General features: G+C 31.0%; 1 protein-coding gene across 3 annotated transcripts in view; it reads left to right on the plus strand.

Annotated features, from left to right (window-relative positions):
• TRAPPC8 (trafficking protein particle complex 8) overlaps nucleotides 1-18738 on the plus strand; it is an 81233-nt gene that overhangs the window by 18691 nt on the left and 43804 nt on the right. For 2 of the 3 annotated variants that reach the window (XM_011361901.2, XM_011361919.2), the window contains exons 5-11: nucleotides 1984-2137; nucleotides 4241-4334; nucleotides 4953-5212; nucleotides 5564-5679; nucleotides 6379-6529; nucleotides 10134-10234; nucleotides 13229-13334. In XM_011361901.2, the coding sequence (XP_011360203.1) occupies nucleotides 1984-2137; nucleotides 4241-4334; nucleotides 4953-5212; nucleotides 5564-5679; nucleotides 6379-6529; nucleotides 10134-10234; nucleotides 13229-13334 (982 nt within the window). The remainder of the gene's footprint in view (nucleotides 1-1983; nucleotides 2138-4240; nucleotides 4335-4952; nucleotides 5213-5563; nucleotides 5680-6378; nucleotides 6530-10133; nucleotides 10235-13228; nucleotides 13335-18738) is intronic. The other variant, XM_011361910.2, reaches the window with a different exon arrangement.

Genomic DNA, 18738 nt, shown 5'->3' on the forward strand with positions numbered 1-18738 from the left:
AAGTAAAAATATATTAATAAAACATTTAACTATATCTTTTAATCCAGAATTATATTTAACAGCTAAGTCTCTTTGTGTTAGATTTCATTTGCTTACCTAAACTTTTCTTTCAACATATATCTCCGTTAGTACAATCTTTGTACAGAAATGCTTGTCATTTTACACCTATAGGTCTAAGGTGTTAATTCTTACTTTATATAAAATTATTTCTTAGTTTTTCTCTTTTCTATCCCAGTTTTCCTCTAACATTTCACTTCCTGGCTGTTGCTTATAGGCGCTTCATTTTTCACTCTTCACTCTCTTGTCACTTTATATTTTTAGGCTCGATGTTTTTCACAGTCTCAGAAACATCTAAACATTTCTTTCTTATGTTCCCTTTAATATTCATTATTAGCGATTTGCTGTAGTCCTTTTACCTTTGGGATAAGTGAATAACTTATCTTTAAAAATAAATTCTTAAAAAATTAGAACATTAAAAGCAATTTTACTTATGGCTTTGGAGTTTATTTTGACTTTTGGTTCAAGATGTGGTTCAGATTAATCTCTTGTTTCAAAGAATTATTTAGGATATGCAGTTAAATAATTATTTCTCACCCTTGTTCTGAGCACCACAAACCATCATCTTTTTAATAAATTTCCTCTATAAAACCAAATAATTATTCTGAGAATTACTAATATTTAGAATTTTTTGAAATCATAAACAGTCTGTAGCCTGAAATCATAAACAGTCTATAGTAAAGTATACTATATAAATAGAAATAGTTTGAACTAGCTATTAAAATTAGTTTCTATCAGTTGAATATGGTATATGTCTTTCATATTGAATGATTGTAACTAAGATGTTTAAGAAGTAATTCACATATTAGATCAGTGGCTTTTATGTTTAGCAGTATCATTGGTAAAGCGAACAGAAGTTTAGTTTATTGTACTTGAGTGTGTATACATACACATATATTTGTACTTATACAAATTTATAACTATATCACTTATCTAGCCTTAATTTTATAGTGAGTAATATGATTTAATTGTTTGCTTGGATTGTTATTTATATAGTATTAGCATCTGCATTTGAATATGAGATTTTTCAGCGTTTTATTTGCACCAGATAGCTGATTGATTTTTTAAAAATACCTTTTCAAACTAGATTAGCTCTAAGTACCAAAATTTTACTTTACATCAGAGTGTACTGTTTGCTTCTTAGGCTGTTTTATCATTTGCATTATCTCCCGCCAGCTATCAAGTTTAGTTAACTTAAAATATAGAAATCAAAATACTTTTTGTTAATCTGAAATATAGCTCATAGATATAGCTATCCATGAATATCTATAAATTTTGCAAGAAAAAAGGATGGATTTTACGTAATAAATACCTTGGTTGCTCTTATTTATTGAGTTTTCTTTCTTCTTTTCTTCCTCTGTACTGGGTTCCTATGGAGACAGCCAGGGGAAGGGTAAACTGTGGTAGTAGAGGATGTTTTGTAAGTTTTTTGGCGCTATACTTTTCTGTGTTAGCGCATGTTTTTCAGTAAATGTCTTAGAGAAAACAGAATTTCCTAAAATTAGTTCTCATAGTTGAAAGAATTACTGATCTATAAGTTTGCAGCTGTTCTTTGGAAATTCATAATACACATTAGCACATGGAAAGCTGAGAAGTGATTTACTGTAAATAAACTGTTTGGCTTTGTTTACTGTAATTCCCCAAACTAGTTTGACCACCAGAATTCTCTCTTTGAAAAAGAGAGCAGGATTAGCTTGCAGAATTTTCCCATGAAACACAATTTAAGTAACTCTGCTTTATAATGATATCTTAGCTAGCTAACTTTCAGTTAAGATCATGGTCTTAATTTTCATTTTTAAATATATTCTATTTCTAATTTTCTACTCTGCCTTGGGAGATTATTTTTGCATTTTTTGATATTTTAATATCCTTTATCGCCTAAGACGTGCTACCCATTTACTACAAACTTTTTTCCCCTTATTTTAGAGCTGAATCCATTTATGAAGAAATGAAGCAGAAATATGGAACTCAGGGTTGCTATTTACTTAAAATTAATTCTCGAACATCTAATCGAGCATCAGATGAACAGATACCAGATCCTTGGAGTCAGTATCTCCAGAAAAATAGTATTCAAAACCAGGTATATGTAAAAAACAATGAAGCAAATCACAGAAGCTATAATTCAGTTTTATGGCATAATGGTATCACTGTAGAATTTTTTATGTCTTGGTTTACCTAGTAGAATTATTAATATTAATTTTGGAATCTGGCTAGTTTTTGTCTGTCACCATGGGAGCTCTTGAATCAGTGGTTCAGAAATTCTTTTTAACTAATAATAATCTCTTATGTGTACTCATTTCCGGAATATAATATCTGTGTTAATTGATCTTTTTCTTAAAAAATGAAAAGTGAATTATACATTAAGAATTGATTGTCTAGACATGTAGAGAATGGAATTTTTGACTTGTACATTTAATTCATTATGAATGCTTACAGTCAGTTCTTTATTATCCACATGCTCTAGGGTTGCCTTCCTTCATTTTCAACATGCTGTTCTTATGGCCACCTTTTGGAACTCATACTTTTTAGGTGGATGGGCTTTTTTCTCTAACTTTACTCTGATTTCCTTTTTTTCTGAATTTGCAGGAAGTGTTGGGTCTTCCTAATCTCCTTTCTTAACCTAGAGTTCTAGACTAATGTTAACTGTTATCTGTTGGCTGAAGCATAAGTGGGTGTATGGTTTCACACTATCAAACTTATATGCCACTTGGTAGTACTCAAATGACAAGTTTTATGATTAGTTCAGATAATCAAGAGTTGACTGTTTTTTGTTTAGAAGTAGGATTTCTTAAGTAAATGGAAAATATATTTTGTATAATTAAACTATATACTTTTTATGTGATTTTAAAAAAATATCAATTTTAAATTTTATGTAACTTTTCTCATATAACTATGATTTAATCATCTGTTTATTTGCCTTATTTTTCTTATATATGTAATTTTTGATCCAGATATAGTGCTATACTGATACTTTACTCACTTAAATATTGAGGTGATTGCTGACCTTCTTTAAGATAATGCTGGGAAATTGAGAAAAAAATAACCAGTTGAATGTGAAGGGGCTGTATTTTTTGAAATGGTTTTTTCAGGGCCACACTCAGGATAGGAACAGTATCGAAATATTCAGTAGAGCCAAGCATATAAGGTTGGGAAAGGCAACATAAGTCAGATTGTTCAGTTTGAGAACTTTTAACAGATAACCAGAGATATCAGCAGTTCTGTAGCTTAGAACCCTAGAAGTCCAGAATTGGAGGATAGTTTAAAGGTTATAAAATCTAACCTTGTTCTAATGCTTTAATTTCCTTTAAACCTACGATTGCTGTCATCTAGTGACAGTACACACTATCTTCTCAGGTGACCTTTCCCATGTCTGAACAGTTTGAAGTTCAACCAAAATTTTCTCCTTTTGCTTTTACTCAATCCTGCAAGAACCATATCAGTTTTCTGTTAAGATAACTTTCAAAATATAGGGAGATGACTCTTATGTCCCATTTTATGTGTTTCAGGCTAAATATACCCAGTTTTTAAAAATCTTTTTTAAATGATAGTTTCAGAATGGTGGTTTCAGACTGTTTCTTGTCTAGAGCACTTTCCTCTTCCTAAGTTCTAGTTTATATATTTCCCTCAAAGTGTGGCACTTACAATAATACCTAATATTTAGTGGTCTCCTGGAGTAGTCTGGGTATTTTTAGTTTGTTTTCTTTGTTGACTGAGGAACTGGCACCTTTGTATAAAATAAATATTTTGATATATTCAGAATGCACTTCAACCTAGTTAACACCAGGTTCATGACCAGGAGATTTCATACTATTTACCCCTGGCTTGACTCTAGTAGTTTCACTCTCTTGTCATTATTCTTTATGTAGACACATATAGAGGAATTCGTATAGACATATACTTACCACCTATAAACAGGTAAACTGAGATAGAGATAACTGTAATTCAGAATAATTAGGATACTAGATCGAATGTGACAGGGAATTTAAGAATATAGTATGTGTAGACTAGAGTGCTAGGAAAAGATAACATGGGAAAAGTTAAGAATTTGGAGGATTGGAAGAAAAGAGTCTTGTGGTAGCAAATAAATGAGACAATTAGCAGAGCAATCGTAGTTATTAATGGATTTAGTGGTATCAAACATGATTAACTATAACTGCTAATGCTTTTTATTTTGTTTTGATAGGAATCATATGAAGATGGCCCTTGTACTATAACTTCAAATAAGAATTATGACAGTAACTTGCTTTCATTGGATGGATTAGATAACGAAGTCAAAGGTCTTGATATACTTTCTCTAAGTTTCTCTTTTGATTGAAAATATGCACTGTTGTCAAAGCATGCTAATCTTTATAGATAAAAGATGGGGGAAATTTTCATAAAAAAGGATAATAGGCAAGTTAGCTTTTCAATTCTGAAGATTTTATTGAATTGAGGTTTTTTTGACATTTAAAATTTGTTTTATATATCAGATTTATTTTAGAAAATTTTGTAGAAAGCAGAAGATATGTATAGCATGAACTATTTCTAAAATTCACATGATTTTAAGAGTCTTATTTTTGTATTTTAAATTTTAGTTTTGATGGTAGCTTTAACTTTTTTTGTTGTAATTTTTTTTATTGCTTAGTTGTACTATTTGAAAGTAGTTCTATATATTATTTAAAAATTATATTTTTCTTCATTTATTTAAATGAATTTAGAATTTCTGTTATGTTTAACAAGTATTAATCCAAGTCCTGTAATTTAAAGGGGAAAAGATTAATGTTACTGTATCTTAGACTTCTAAGAAATATAGAAAAATGATTCCAACATCCTTTTTTTTTTTTTTTTAGCAATATGTTAGTAATATTACAATTTTCTGTTGCATTCCGAGAGTAAAAGATAGATCTATTTTTCAGTAGATGGCCTACCAAATAACTTTAGAGCTCACCCACTTCAATTGGACCCATCCAGTGACACTTCTAACAGCATTGATGGCCCAGATCATGTAAAATCTACTTCATCATTACACGAAACAAAGAAAGCAAATATTGGAATTATTCATGGTGCATGTTTAACCCTTACTGATCATGATAGAATTCGACAGTTTATACAAGAGTTCACGTTTCGGGGCCTTTTGCCACATATAGAGAAAACAATTCGGCAATTAAATGATCAGGTAATATTTTATTTTTTGGATTAGTATTTCTAAAATTTTAGTAAGTAGTGAACTTGAGAGTATAGTAGTATAAGTTGTTTAAAAATATTTAAAGTATTTGAAGTTCTTTTTTTTATAGATAGACCAATATCAGGATTTACTAACATTACCGTCAGTAATGAATTCTGTTAAATCTTATTCATTTCACTAGGGATTTTGCCATCATTGGACAATTTTCTTTAAATCAGTGTTGTTAAAATGAACATTTTCTCACTCTTCAAGCTTTTTACTTATTTATAATATTTTCTTCTGTGTGTAAAATAAAAATATTAAATTCTCATATTCGTCCATATATTTTATCTTTTCTCTTAGCTAATATCAAGAAAAGGTTTGAGTCGATCTCTATTTTCTGCAACTAAAAAATGGTTTAGTGGCAGTAAAGTTCCAGAAAAGAGCATAAATGAGCTGAAAAATACATCTGGATTGCTGTGAGTGAAATATTATTGTTTTTGTTTTTTCTGTCTTTAACTCTGACTAGTGTCCTCCAAAAAAATGACTGTTTCTTCACTTTCTGAGTTTAATATTGGTCAAAACTCAGGTAGATAAGAACAGTGATGAAGGTAAATTTTATTAATCGAAAAAATTTTTAAGTAATTGGATATCTAAAAATTAAGATAACTGGGAAAAGTTACTTTACTGTGGATCTGTTTCCTTATTTGTAAAGAAATGGAATTAAAGTCGGTATTCATTAATAACTTTATTGAATTATCGAGGTCTTGTGATTCTAAGGCATAGCCTATATTTAGAAAATTTTTAATATAAAATCCTGTTTTAAGGGAAAATGAAATTAACCCATTTTGGATTTTAATTTTTTCCCCGGTTGTATATAAAAGTGGAATTAACGTGGAATTAACCATTTATTTCATAATTTGACCATGGAGAAAGTGCTTGCCTGTGTTAAGTTCTCATTATAGAGCTATAAATTATATAAATGTAGATATGACCATCTGTTTCCAGATATCTTTGAGACTTGACATTCTCTCCTTGGAGGTAGAATTCTTATAAAACAAGATTAGTTTTCCTCATGTTCTGGACAGTTGAGCAGCTGTTAACACATTTTTATAATGTTTAATGGTTTAGGGGTCATAAGTTATAAATTACTTTCTTAACTTATTTTGTATTTATAGATATCCACCAGAAGCACCAGAGCTTCAAATCAGGAAAATGGCTGACTTATGTTTTTTGGTGCAGCATTATGATCTGGCTTACAGTTGCTATCATACTGCAAAGAAGGATTTTCTTAATGATCAAGCAATGCTATATGCAGCTGGTGCCTTGGTTGGTATTCTATAGTATTATAATTTCTTATTTTTGCTATCATAAATAATGATTTCTCTTTATGAAATGGCAAACAAAATATGTAGGGATAAAGAGCATACAATGCTTTATAATTTTTGAAATAATTTATTCTGAATTGATGGATTTTCCACAAAATGGTCCATTTAAACATGGTAATTAATACATGAGGAGTGATTTTTTAGTTTTGATTAGTACCTTAACCTTAATTTCAGTTATATTCAAAGTATAGTTTTTTTTTAGAAAATGCTGTTAGACTTCTTGAAAAAAGTCTTTAAATTGCTTGAAATGTTTTTTTTCTGATGTAGGACTATATACTGGTTAAGACCATGTACTTTGGTGTAAGACAGACTGTAATGGAAGTTATTGAATGTTTCTAAGCCTCACTTTTCTTGTCTGAACATGTGAATCCTAATGGCATAGGATTAGATGAGGTATAAGGTTAGCACACTGCCTTGTACACAATAAGCTGTCAGTAATCACTGGCTGCTAGTTTTTATAAATATATATAAATCTAGGGGTTTCAGAAAGAATTTTTTATACTTGTTGCCTTATAGTATAACCTTATAGTATTTTTGAAAAGTTGTCATAAATAAATGTATTATCTGCTTTCCCTGCTTAATAAAAGAGTAAAACTATCACTGGTATTTTCTCCTTAATCTTCTTAAAAATATGTAAACTCATAAACAAAAGTGTGAAGAACAAAAATGTGTAAGAACTCTAATACTTCATTGGGTAATTATGTAGACACTTGTTTAATTGCCTCATTTTGCATTTTTTTCAATCCTATGTATGTGTAAAACTAAAACCGATAACTTAAAAATGTAAAGCTAAAATAGCTGTTCAAGTGTTTGAAAAATTATATGACTTGTTCTTGTCTAGATGTTCTCTGGTCTTTTATTATAGTCATCTAGTATAAGTTAATGTGATCTCACAATACCTAGTGTTATTTCAATAATACCTTCTAACATAGGTATAAATATAAAATTATTAAATTTTACATAATATACCTGCAAAGTGAATGTTTGTATATAGGTAAAATTTTATAATAAAAGTATGGCGAAAAATTTAATGATTTTTATGGTGCTTAAGCTATTTTATTTTCATCTATAGTATGATAAATACTGCATTTCAACCATTTAGGTGACGATATTAGTAGCAGTTATATGAGAAAGTAGTTTAGCATTGGCAAATAAGGGCATATCTGCTATAACATGTATGTACTTGAAAATCTTTGTAGTCTGTAAAAGTTGCCCTAAAAATAATAGGGCTTAGAGAAAAGTAGAGTTGGAACAGCCCTTTTAAAACCTGTGTATCTTTGTAACCACAGCATGTACACGTGCGCATAGACACACACACACACACACACACACACACACACACACACACTCACTCACTCACTCACTCACTCACTCACTCACTCACTCTACCTTGGGAGGTAACCTATATAATCTAATTAGGCTGAGGTCACCCCATCAGGGCTAGAGGTTACCTTAGGGAATAAAAAACCCCTCAAAACCAATATGTAAATCTTGGCTGAGAGTAGGAATGGGGAGGAGGAACTCCTACTCTGGAACATGGAAGGGAGTTCAGCCTGCCTTGAGCCAAGAGTTGTGCAGGGCTGGCACTATACTTCTCTGTAGAGAGAGCCCGTGAGCACCAAAGTGTAGGCATTTTTCATCTGTATTTCCTTAAAATACAGATGAAAAAAGTTTTGCCTGGGCAACAGCTTGAGCTCAAGGCTTTATCCTTTGCTGTTGAAGGTTATAATTTTGTATTTGCTATTTTCGATCTGCTGCCTAAGAAACATTGTTTATGTATGAATATAAATTTTATTTGTACGATACTACTCCCTATTTACCATTAACATATTAGCTAATCGATAAGGTCATAATGTGTTGTAGTAGAACAGACTGTACTGCCTGCCTTTTTTAGATAAAGATTATAGGAAATATTTGGTTATGGTAACTACAAAGTTCAAATGTATACATCATGGCAAAAAGCAATAATAGGAATTCTTGAGGAAATATAGGTTTTTTATAGTTTAATTTGTCATAACTAAGTGATGGTTGAGGTGATCGTGCCATTTCTTGATGAATAGATTTCTTTATAAAATATATTAATCCACTATTATAGAATATAAGAAATGATTTAATGGTTGATTATTGAAGATTGTGCAGTAACTTGGGTTGATCATTCTGAATGTTTTTACTGTATTTGTAAAAATGATGTCAATTTTGTTTAAATGTATATTGACAATATTTCTTATAGAAATAAAATGGAAAATAACTTAGAATTTGGGACATTTTTTCTACAGGATTTTTTCTTAGTACACTTATTTATATATACAAGTTAATATATAGTTCATATATGGTAAATGTATTTTTATATAGTATTGTATACAATATATTTAATATATATTTGACATTTGGAAGAGAAAGGTCCATTTTCTAGCAATGACTCACAATGTTGTTTACTTTTAAATTGTTATAATATATATTTGACATTTTTTAACAATATAGAACTGTGTATACATTGTGTGTGTTAAAATATAAATTGGTTAAGAAAACATGTTTCAGAGCTGTAGAATATTTCATCACATGGATATGACATATTTCCATTAGGTTTATTCATTAAATTTTGGAGCAGACACTGCTGGCTGCTGGGAATACAGAGATATTCTGTAACAGATATGGTTCATATTGTCTTGGAACTCATATTCTGTCAGGTTAAAGGCTTTCATCATGTCCTAGTTTTTAGATAATTATTTCTATATATTTGTTTAAAAAAATGTTGCAGAGAAATACATTTATTCATTCTAAAAGTTTTTTCCTCTGAATTTCTGAAGATTCCATTTATTTCTAGTTAATTTTTTATTAAAACTTGGTCTATATGAGAGCATAAGCGTGAACATAGTAGGACATTTTACCAAGAAAGCCAAAACTTATAATTTAATTTCTAAATCTTTTAGCACCATTGTATATTATTTGAATTATTAGCTAAAGTCATAGATACTGACAAGAGAATGAGTTTTGAAAATGAAATAAAATACCTAGAAAATTGACAGTAATATAGGTCTGAGGAATGGTTTTTGTGCCTTCTGTAGGATGCCGGATATAAACGAGAATGTGAAAATTCTCGTATAGGGCAAGCTGTTGTGAGCTCTGTTTTCATATTTTGATGCCAGCAGTTGGAAAGAGATGTATTTTATTTTGTCTCTCTCTGTGGTCCTATCATTGATCTGTTTTCTACTTACTGAGGAATAGAGAAGAACAGGGAGGGAGTAGTAGCAGAAATCTTAAGCTTGGCTCGCTTGGTAGTTGTATATATACTAACTCAGAGTGTTTACTACTAGGTCTTCTTGAAAAGTTCATTTAAATACTAAATGACAGACTTTGGAATTTGACTAGAGAATTTAAAAACTGAAAGCATGTAAATATATTTTTCAAGTCTGCATTAGGCTATGAAATTTATACATGTGCATGTATTAAAAACAAATTTTATTCCAATTTTTAGGCTTCCTGAATGCTAAACTACAAGAGTATTTCCTCTTTTGAAATAGTATAAATAATGTCTTTTCCTTTAGGAAATGGCAGCAGTATCAGCTTTTCTTCAGCCAGGAGCACCTAGGCCATACCCTGCACATTACATGGATACAGCAATCCAGACATACAGGGATATCTGCAAGTAGGTGACTAGAATATTTGTGTTTTATCCACTTAGAGGTAAATTTGGCATTTATATTGTTATTGGATATAAATGTGTTTTTGTTTTTTTTTACATTGAACTTAACTCCTAAATCAAATAATAAAACACGTGTTTTATTACATTCTTTCCTATTTTGTTTGGATTTGTGGTTAGGAATTTGTTATATGTAATGTTGAGGTCACATGTTATATTGAGGGTGATTCGTATTGTGTTAACATCTGACCTTAACCACTGTTTAGCCAGGTATTAGCTATTTTGAACATTCCTTGTTAAATGCGCATAACACAAACAATTAAATAATCATCCAGGGAAGAAAATGAGACCTTTTTTTTACACACAGTGAGTTCTCTTGGAACTCTATAGAAGTTAGAACTCATTACCTGTAATGAGACTATGAATGATCCAGAAGTAGTCAGAGGAAGTTTCATGGGATGTTTGAGGAATAGGCCTTGAAAGAAAGGTGTTTGGGGTTTGAGAGCCATGAAGACATTTCAGAAATTGTGATTGGCAGGAATAATGTTTCGATGCATTATTACTAAAGAAAGGGAATAATAGAACCCTGGCTTGGTTAGGGTGATTGTGAAATGCATTGGGTGGTCAGTTTGGAAAGGTGGTTTGAGCCTTAATCAATGTGGGGAGCCTTAACTCTCATTATTACTGTTTTTAAGCTGTAGTTAAGAGTCATGTAGCAGTAAATGGGGAGTTACTGAATACTTGAGTAGAGCCTTGACATAATAAAAGTGATTTTTCAGAAATATTAATCTGACTTTTCTATGTATCATGGGTAGGTTGGAGGATGGGTTGCAATTGTCTTTTATAATGTTGAAGTATAAGTAGTATTAGTCATAGTGATATGTTTCCAACACAACACTAATAATAATAATTAACATTTATTGAGGGCTCAGCATTTGCCAATATGCCAAAGTAATTTACATGCTCATTTACTCTTAAGCCTGTGAAATGGTGGGCACTATTATTCTTATTTTACAGACGAGGAGACTGAAACTTAGAGTTTAACTTGTCCAAGGGCATGCAGCTAGTAAATGGTAGAGCCTGTATCAAATCCTACCTATTATGTCTTATGTAATCTGAGAATATATTTGGAGATTCTGGCAGGTGATACAGTCTCCTGTGAAAGGGGAACCATTGAAGAGTCTGAAAAGGAGAGATTCAAAAGGTAGAGGATCTAGGAGAGAGATATCAAGGAAGCCAGAGAAGTAAAAGAGTTTTAAGAAGTTGGAACATTCTTTCTGGACAAGATTTTTCTTGTCTGCATGAAACACAGAGCTTTTGGAGAGATGCACATGGAATAATGCAAAAAAAAAAAAAAAAAAAAAAGGGATAATGTCTAGTAACCTGGATAGCCAAAAAAGCCTTGGCAATTCAGTGTAGTCCTTTTGTCCACAGCAGAGTATATGCTTTTTCTAAATACACTTAACTGTCATGCATTTTACTTTATAATCTTCATTCTAAGTTACCATAATTGGTAAGATTTATCATCAATTTAATGGATATTTTAGGATAATTAGAAATACTACATTAATTATACATATCAATTTTAAACAGCTCGTGTCTCAGAAATATTAAAATGTAAATAAATTTTCTTAAAATATAGAAGATACAATATTACTTTTGCAAATGCCCTCTTCTTCGAATGCCAAGCTCCACTTTTTAACTGATGAGATTCTATTTATCTTTAAAATATTTTCTTAAATTTCTTTTCTTTTATGAAACTATCTCTTCCCTCCTTTGTCTCCCCAGATCATAATAAAAATCAATCATAACCTGTTTATTAACTTTTTATATCAGTTTCATCTTTTAGATAGGGATTTTCATAGAAATATTTGAGTCCTCAGCATTTCCATTGGCTGACACAGATGATTTTTTAAAATGTTGCTTAAATTAACAACAAATTAATAAAGTCCTGGACTTGGTAGGTTTGTGCCTTAATTACTGACCACCTAGGGAAATAGGTGAAGAATCAAACATAAATAAATAAAACAATGATGTTAAGATTTAAGGAAATTTATAGTTTACTTAAGGAAACTCTTTAAGGACTGAGCATATTTGTGCATGTGTGAGTAGGAGTTAGTCTTTTATCTTCATTAAATCATTCTTAGATAGTCATAAATACTAACCCTCTAAGAAAAACCATGATTTTATAGGAAGTATGTGGCAGATCTGTAATTCTTTTTGTAATTTTTAAAAGTGGTAAATTGTAACTTAAAAATATCTCTGTTTAGAATTACCTTCAAGTTAGTATTTTTTGGTTGTAATTTTAAGGTCAAGTGGTAGTTTGATAAAAGAGTTAGAAAGCAAAAAGAGAAAGATATTGCTGCTGTTTCCCAACAAAAGGGTTCACTCTTATAATTTTACAGTAAGAGATTGTTTTCATTTAATTTTCTTATTTTTAAGAATGAATAAAAATAAGAATTAGATTACTGATGGTAGCAATCCCCCAAGAAAAATCAACCTATTGTGTTCTCGCAAAGAATTTTTACTTAGGAATTAGGTAACATTGGTCCCATGCTCTCTCTAATTGAAACTTCTCAATGGTAATACAAGAAAGAAAATGCTTAAATATTCCTAAAAATAGCCAGTGGAATGAAACACAGATAACCAGAGTTTGCAATGAGGAAGGAGAAAGAAATACAAGTAAAATGTTTATATTCTTTTCTATTCAGAATTTTATTTAAATAGCTGCTGGTTCAGAGATACTTGTTAGGTTCTAGCATTTTGCATACAGAAAATGTGATTTTGCATTGTATTCTTACTACAAAATAATATGTTAAAAAGTTTTGATGGGTAATGAGAATTTTTAGGGTTTTTTTTAACCTTTTTGGTAAGTAGAAAACAAGGACATAGATTTCTTTTTTCTCAGAAATTAGACTTGGAAACTTTTATTGAACTATGATGTATTAAGATATTATTGTGGTGCTAATTACATTTTTCATCTTTTTTTTTTTTTTAAAGGAATATGGTATTGGCTGAAAGATGTGTATTGCTTAGTGCTGAAATCTTAAAAAGCCAAAGCAAATATTCAGAGGCTGCAGCTCTCCTAATACGGTTGACCAGTGAGGTACTGAAACTGTGTAGTATTTAATCAGTATTATTTCATAATTTTTAAAAAGTGTTTCTTTTTTCTTGAGAGGGTGTGCAAAACATGAAATTCAAGGGGAATCTTTCTTTGGGAATTTATAACATGACTACTTTAGTTATTGAATTAATTTTAAATGCAATATTTTATAAACTGATTTTACTTAAGAGTTTAGGTCCACATTATTATTAACCATAAACATGTATTGTACATCTTCTATGAATTAGCTTCTGACCTATGCATAACAATATTTAAAGTAACATGAGCGTGCATCATTCCTAATAGAAAATTGATGCTTAAAAAGAGTAATCACTCAGGATTTTTAAATCTTATTTCACTAGTATGAACTTAAAAAAAATCATCTTAATTATTATAATATAGATATTATGATTATTTCGAAGGGAGAAAAAGGAATCCATTTATAGTTGCTGTTTAAGGTTTATGACACATTAAGTTGCTTTGACTCCAGGCTTCGAAAGAATGGTAGTAATTCTTTTATAAGTATGGTTAAAGATGCATTTTTTTGGATGAATGCTTAAGAACAAAAGAATAAAATCAAACACCTTTGTTTTGCCCTTTAAATGTTAATGTACACTACAGGTTTAGTCCTTGGACTGATTGCTGTACTTTTTACTCTACATGTTTTTTGGGTGATCTGTTTACATGATTTTCTCAAATCTGTGTCCAGCTCTGACTCTTTGAGCTTTAGATTTGTACAGCCAACTGCCTTTTAGACTTACCTACTTGGGTGTTTCCAGTGCACCTTTAAGTTGACATTTCAATAACTAGATTCATAAACTTTCTTACCTTATAGATTATGATCTTAAATTATGTCACAATTAGCTAGCTCCTTATTTGCTCCAGGCAGAAATTGCTTTAGATGCTCCTATATTTTCTTGTCAGTAACATAATTTGGCGGGGTGTTGGTCCGGGTGGTTTACGTCTTAAACATGTTTTCTCTTTATATCTCCAAATATTATACTTGTCTCTCTCTTTTTCTTTAATCCCTCTTCCTACTGTTTTGGTTCATGTGCTTAATGTCCTTTTCCTGGACTGTGTGAGGCCCTTTTTCTTCATCTAATTCACTAGTCTTGGTATCGTTCATATTCTTCAGATAGTTGTTAGCAATACCACAAGTTTTCCTAAGTGTCTCTGTCCTGCCCTCTCATATAATGCTTTACGACCTGACTTATTATATTATATTGGAAGTTATATTTAAGTTGTTAGCTTTCAAGGTTAGGGGACTGTGTTGCCTTTTATATTTTTATCCCTAGTGCCTAACACTGGGCTTGGCACATGGTATATGATTTACAAATGTTTCTTGCACTGAACCATTAAATATTCTAAAAAGATTTCTGTAAGATAAAACTAACGAGGTTAAGAGATAATATTAAAAATGTTTAATAATTGATATTGCAGGAACACTTACCAATACGAACAGTTGCTGGACATAAACTATTTGGTAGAGCTGAATATAGGCTCTTGAGTGTGTTGATGTTCTGCATTATAATAAATAATCTTAACTTGGGTTTGAATATGTTGCTCTGTTTTTCTACCTAGGGTTTATCAGTGAATGTTAAAGGAATTCATGGCCTAGAGCGTGAATAAAATTTCTTTAGAGCAAATTCTTCTATCTGTATTGTAACCTTGTTATTTTGTCATTGTTCTCTTTTCCTTTCCAACTCTTTGTTTTCACCTTTTTCAAACCTGGATATTTTATTTTGTCATGAAAGTCTAGGAAATTTATCCTTGTCATTTACTGCTTTGGGGTGATGTGTGGAGGGAAGTGGTGATATGTTTCCCCAGAAATTGTGATTCTCAGTGGCCTTTCTGCTATATCTTTCAGATATTTCTTTGAGCTAACTTGAAAATAAAGACTGCTAGGTATACTATATATATTTATGTTAAATTTGGACTAATTTGCACTTATCGTATATGGATAGTGAACTGAGTTACACACTTTTGATATTCATGAATTGTATTTCTTAGATTTTTGCTGATACCATTATAGCAAAAGACAGCTGTGAGGCTTGAGTGAAAAGAGTTGTGCTTTGACTTTATTTTTTGGACTGCAGATTTATGGGCAAGTGAATCTTATACTTGTTTTATTATGCCCTGGCATTCTCAGCATGGAAGAGCAAACCATGATAAATGATAAAACATGCCACATTCACCAGCATGTAGGATAGTATATCTGAATTTGGTGCTTAAGACATGATGCTTTTCCTCTACTTGTGTTTGTGTTTCTGTGTTGAATGTTTAGTCTGTGCTTATAGCCCTTTTTCTTTGTTACTGCATTTCAGTACAATAAATCTGCTTCTCAGGGATAGTAATAACAATTTTGAAAAGTTTCTCCAGCTTAGGACGGACTGTTCCTGTGGTAAATTGATCAGCTTTATAGCACCTTTTCTGTTAACCTTACAGTTATGCAAAGAAAAAAATCTTAGAGCCATCCTTGAGATTTGATTTGGTTAAGTTTGTGCAGCTGGTGCCTTTATCAATTGTGTTTTTATGGAAGGGTTTATTGAAGCCTTAGCTTAGACTGTTTTTTCTCTCTATATTTATCCTCATATTTTACGCTTTTGTTAAAATTATCTCTTGGTTGTGGGCAAAGTTAATAGGCTAGAGTTCCTGTTAAAGTGGTATCACATGTTATTTTCTTAGTTCCTTATGGCATCTACCTGTATAGATGTGTATATATGTTCATATCAGAGATATGAACTGCTAGTAAAATAAAATTTTATTCTTCACCTCATTCTGAGTCTCTGCTTTCTAAATAAAACTATCACTGTGAAATTCTTTCATTTTTCTTCCATCAACCCTGATGGCAGTTATTCTTTTCGGGGCTATTTTTTTGTTGCAAAACAATGTTTTTTCCTACTTTAGATGTGGCTATAAGAGACAGGGACTAACAAAGAACAAAACTGCAGTGAGATAAAAATGTAGGGTATTCAGATCTGCAAATTGATTCTTTCTGCAAATTGACAGCTTTACTGTATGCAAGAATAAATTTTGCTTCAGCTAAATTAATATATGCCATGGACTTCCAGGTCTTCTGAATTGGTCAGCCCTTGAGTGTTAAATTTGAGAATGCTGAGGATTTACTGTGCTGGTTCTTAACTAGATTGTATATTAGAATCATTTACATACCATCAAAGATATGTAGGGCATATTTCTTATCTTGATCAGAATGTCCAGGGTGGCTGCCCATCCAAGTCTTACAATTTCATGAAGCGTCATTGGCAGTTAAATACATATATATATATGTATTTATGCTGTGTGTGTGTGTGTGTGTGTGTGTGTGTGTGTGTGTGTGTGTGTGTGCGTGTGTGCGTGCGTGCGCGCGCATGGGCATGGGCATGCTAGGATAAACTTAAAAATTTATAGGAGTTAAAGAAAATGCGAAACTATTGAGAAGCCTAAATAAAATAACAAAATAGAAGAAATAATTAGAGAAAATTACCTGTTCCGTATATTAAAATGTATTATAAGGCTATAGAGATTAAAACTGTTTACATTGATAAGAATAGACAATAATGGAATAAATGAGAATTTAAATACTACATATGATTAGGTGTCATTTAGTGGGAGTATTATGTTATTCAGTGAATGGTATTGTGACATCTAACTAGCAGTTTGGATTCCTTTCCTATTCATTACATGATATCATTACAGCTGAATTGAGTTATATTGCGAAAAATACCCCCCACCCCCCCAAAAAAACTGGGAGAAAGTACAGGAGAGCATTTAAAAAAATCTAGGAATAACATCGTTTCTTAGCTTGATGCAGTATCTTGAAGCCATAAAGGCGAAGGTAGTATGTTTGACTACTAAAGAATGGACCCTTTCATGTCAAAACTGGGAAATACTATTTGCAAATGTATGACAAAGGCCTGATATTAAGTGTACAAAGGGCTCTTACAAAGCAGATAATCACAAAAATCCATTCACAAAAGAGTATAAACAGGCAATTCAGAGAAAAAGTACAAAGACCTTTAAATGTATGAAAAGATTAACAGCCTTACTATTAAAGAAATATATGTTGAGAAACAAAGTGTTGTCTTTATTTTATTAAAGGGGTAAACATTTAAAAAATGACTTTTCACTAAGTAGAGTGGAAAATACACACTATGTTGATGAGAATATATATTGATCCTACTTTTTTTTGTAGCAGTTTGGCTATCTTAGAATTTGAAGTATGTGCATAGCTTTCATTAACTCAGTTCTACTTCCAGAAATTTGTCTAATAAAAATATTTGTATAATTACTCAAATGTTTTTAGAAAGATGTTTGTCAAAGCATTTTTTGTAGTTACTGAAATGCGAAGCAATGTTAAATCAATCAGTTGGACACTTAGTAAAATATAGTACATTTATATAATGGAATACAATATAGCTTCAAAAGAAATGAAAGATGTAGATGTCTTGGAAAGATGTCTATGATATTAAATTTAAAAAGTTAGATAAAGAATACTCTGTATAATACCACTTATGCATAAAAAAGTATGTGTAGTTTTAACAACCTATGTGTTTAACATATAAGCCTATATATGATATATGAGAGAAATGACACACTAACACCAAGTGAGTAATAATAGTTACCCCTGTCAAATCTGATGAGGGATGGGATGGGAAAGATGTTCACTTTTTTCCTTCAAACATTTATTCTTTAAGAAAAAAAGAGTCTGTTAATTTTTTTTAAAAGAAAGTGTATTCCTAAATCAGAAATAAGCTCTCTAGCTTCTTTTAGAGAAATAATTCTATTCTGATGCAAATCCTTGGTTAAGAACTGCTTGTTAATTGTATATTCCTGATTTTTGCACTTACTAGCTTTTGGATTTTATTTACTAGAAAAATTATCTGATTAGTTTTTGAGGGGGTTGAAACAGATATCTATTTACTGAATGCTTTTAGAGTGTTTCCTCAGGTTTGTTTCAGCTCTAATATAATTTTATGATTGTTAAAGAGATAGTTATAATGATCTATGAACACTTTTTGCTATAATTATAATTTGTTGAAATTATTGCATTTAAAGTCAATGTTTTCTGTTTTCAACTTTCCTTGGGGAAAATAATGGCAGCAGAACACATGGAAGGGCATGGTAAGTTCAGCTTGAGAATAGCTGAAAACCTAGAGAAAGTTTGATGAAAATGTTGTTGATACTTGATCAGCAACCTTCAGTACTTTCTCAGTTATTTTTAAAGTAATGATGACTCTTTCAGTTGAAAAAGTTGTCCTAATAGGTGAAGATATGAATGCATTATGTATTTTTCATAGACACTATTGTAAGATTCAGTTGAAGTGGAAACTAATTCAAGTTGTACCATTTACTAATGTACTAAGAGCAGGTGATAATCTTTGAAGGGGAAGCCTTCTGAACTTGTTAA

Source organism: Pteropus vampyrus, unplaced genomic scaffold, assembly GCF_000151845.1.
Source record: "Pteropus vampyrus isolate Shadow unplaced genomic scaffold, Pvam_2.0 Scaffold3, whole genome shotgun sequence".
Lineage (NCBI taxonomy): Eukaryota > Metazoa > Chordata > Mammalia > Chiroptera > Pteropodidae > Pteropus > Pteropus vampyrus.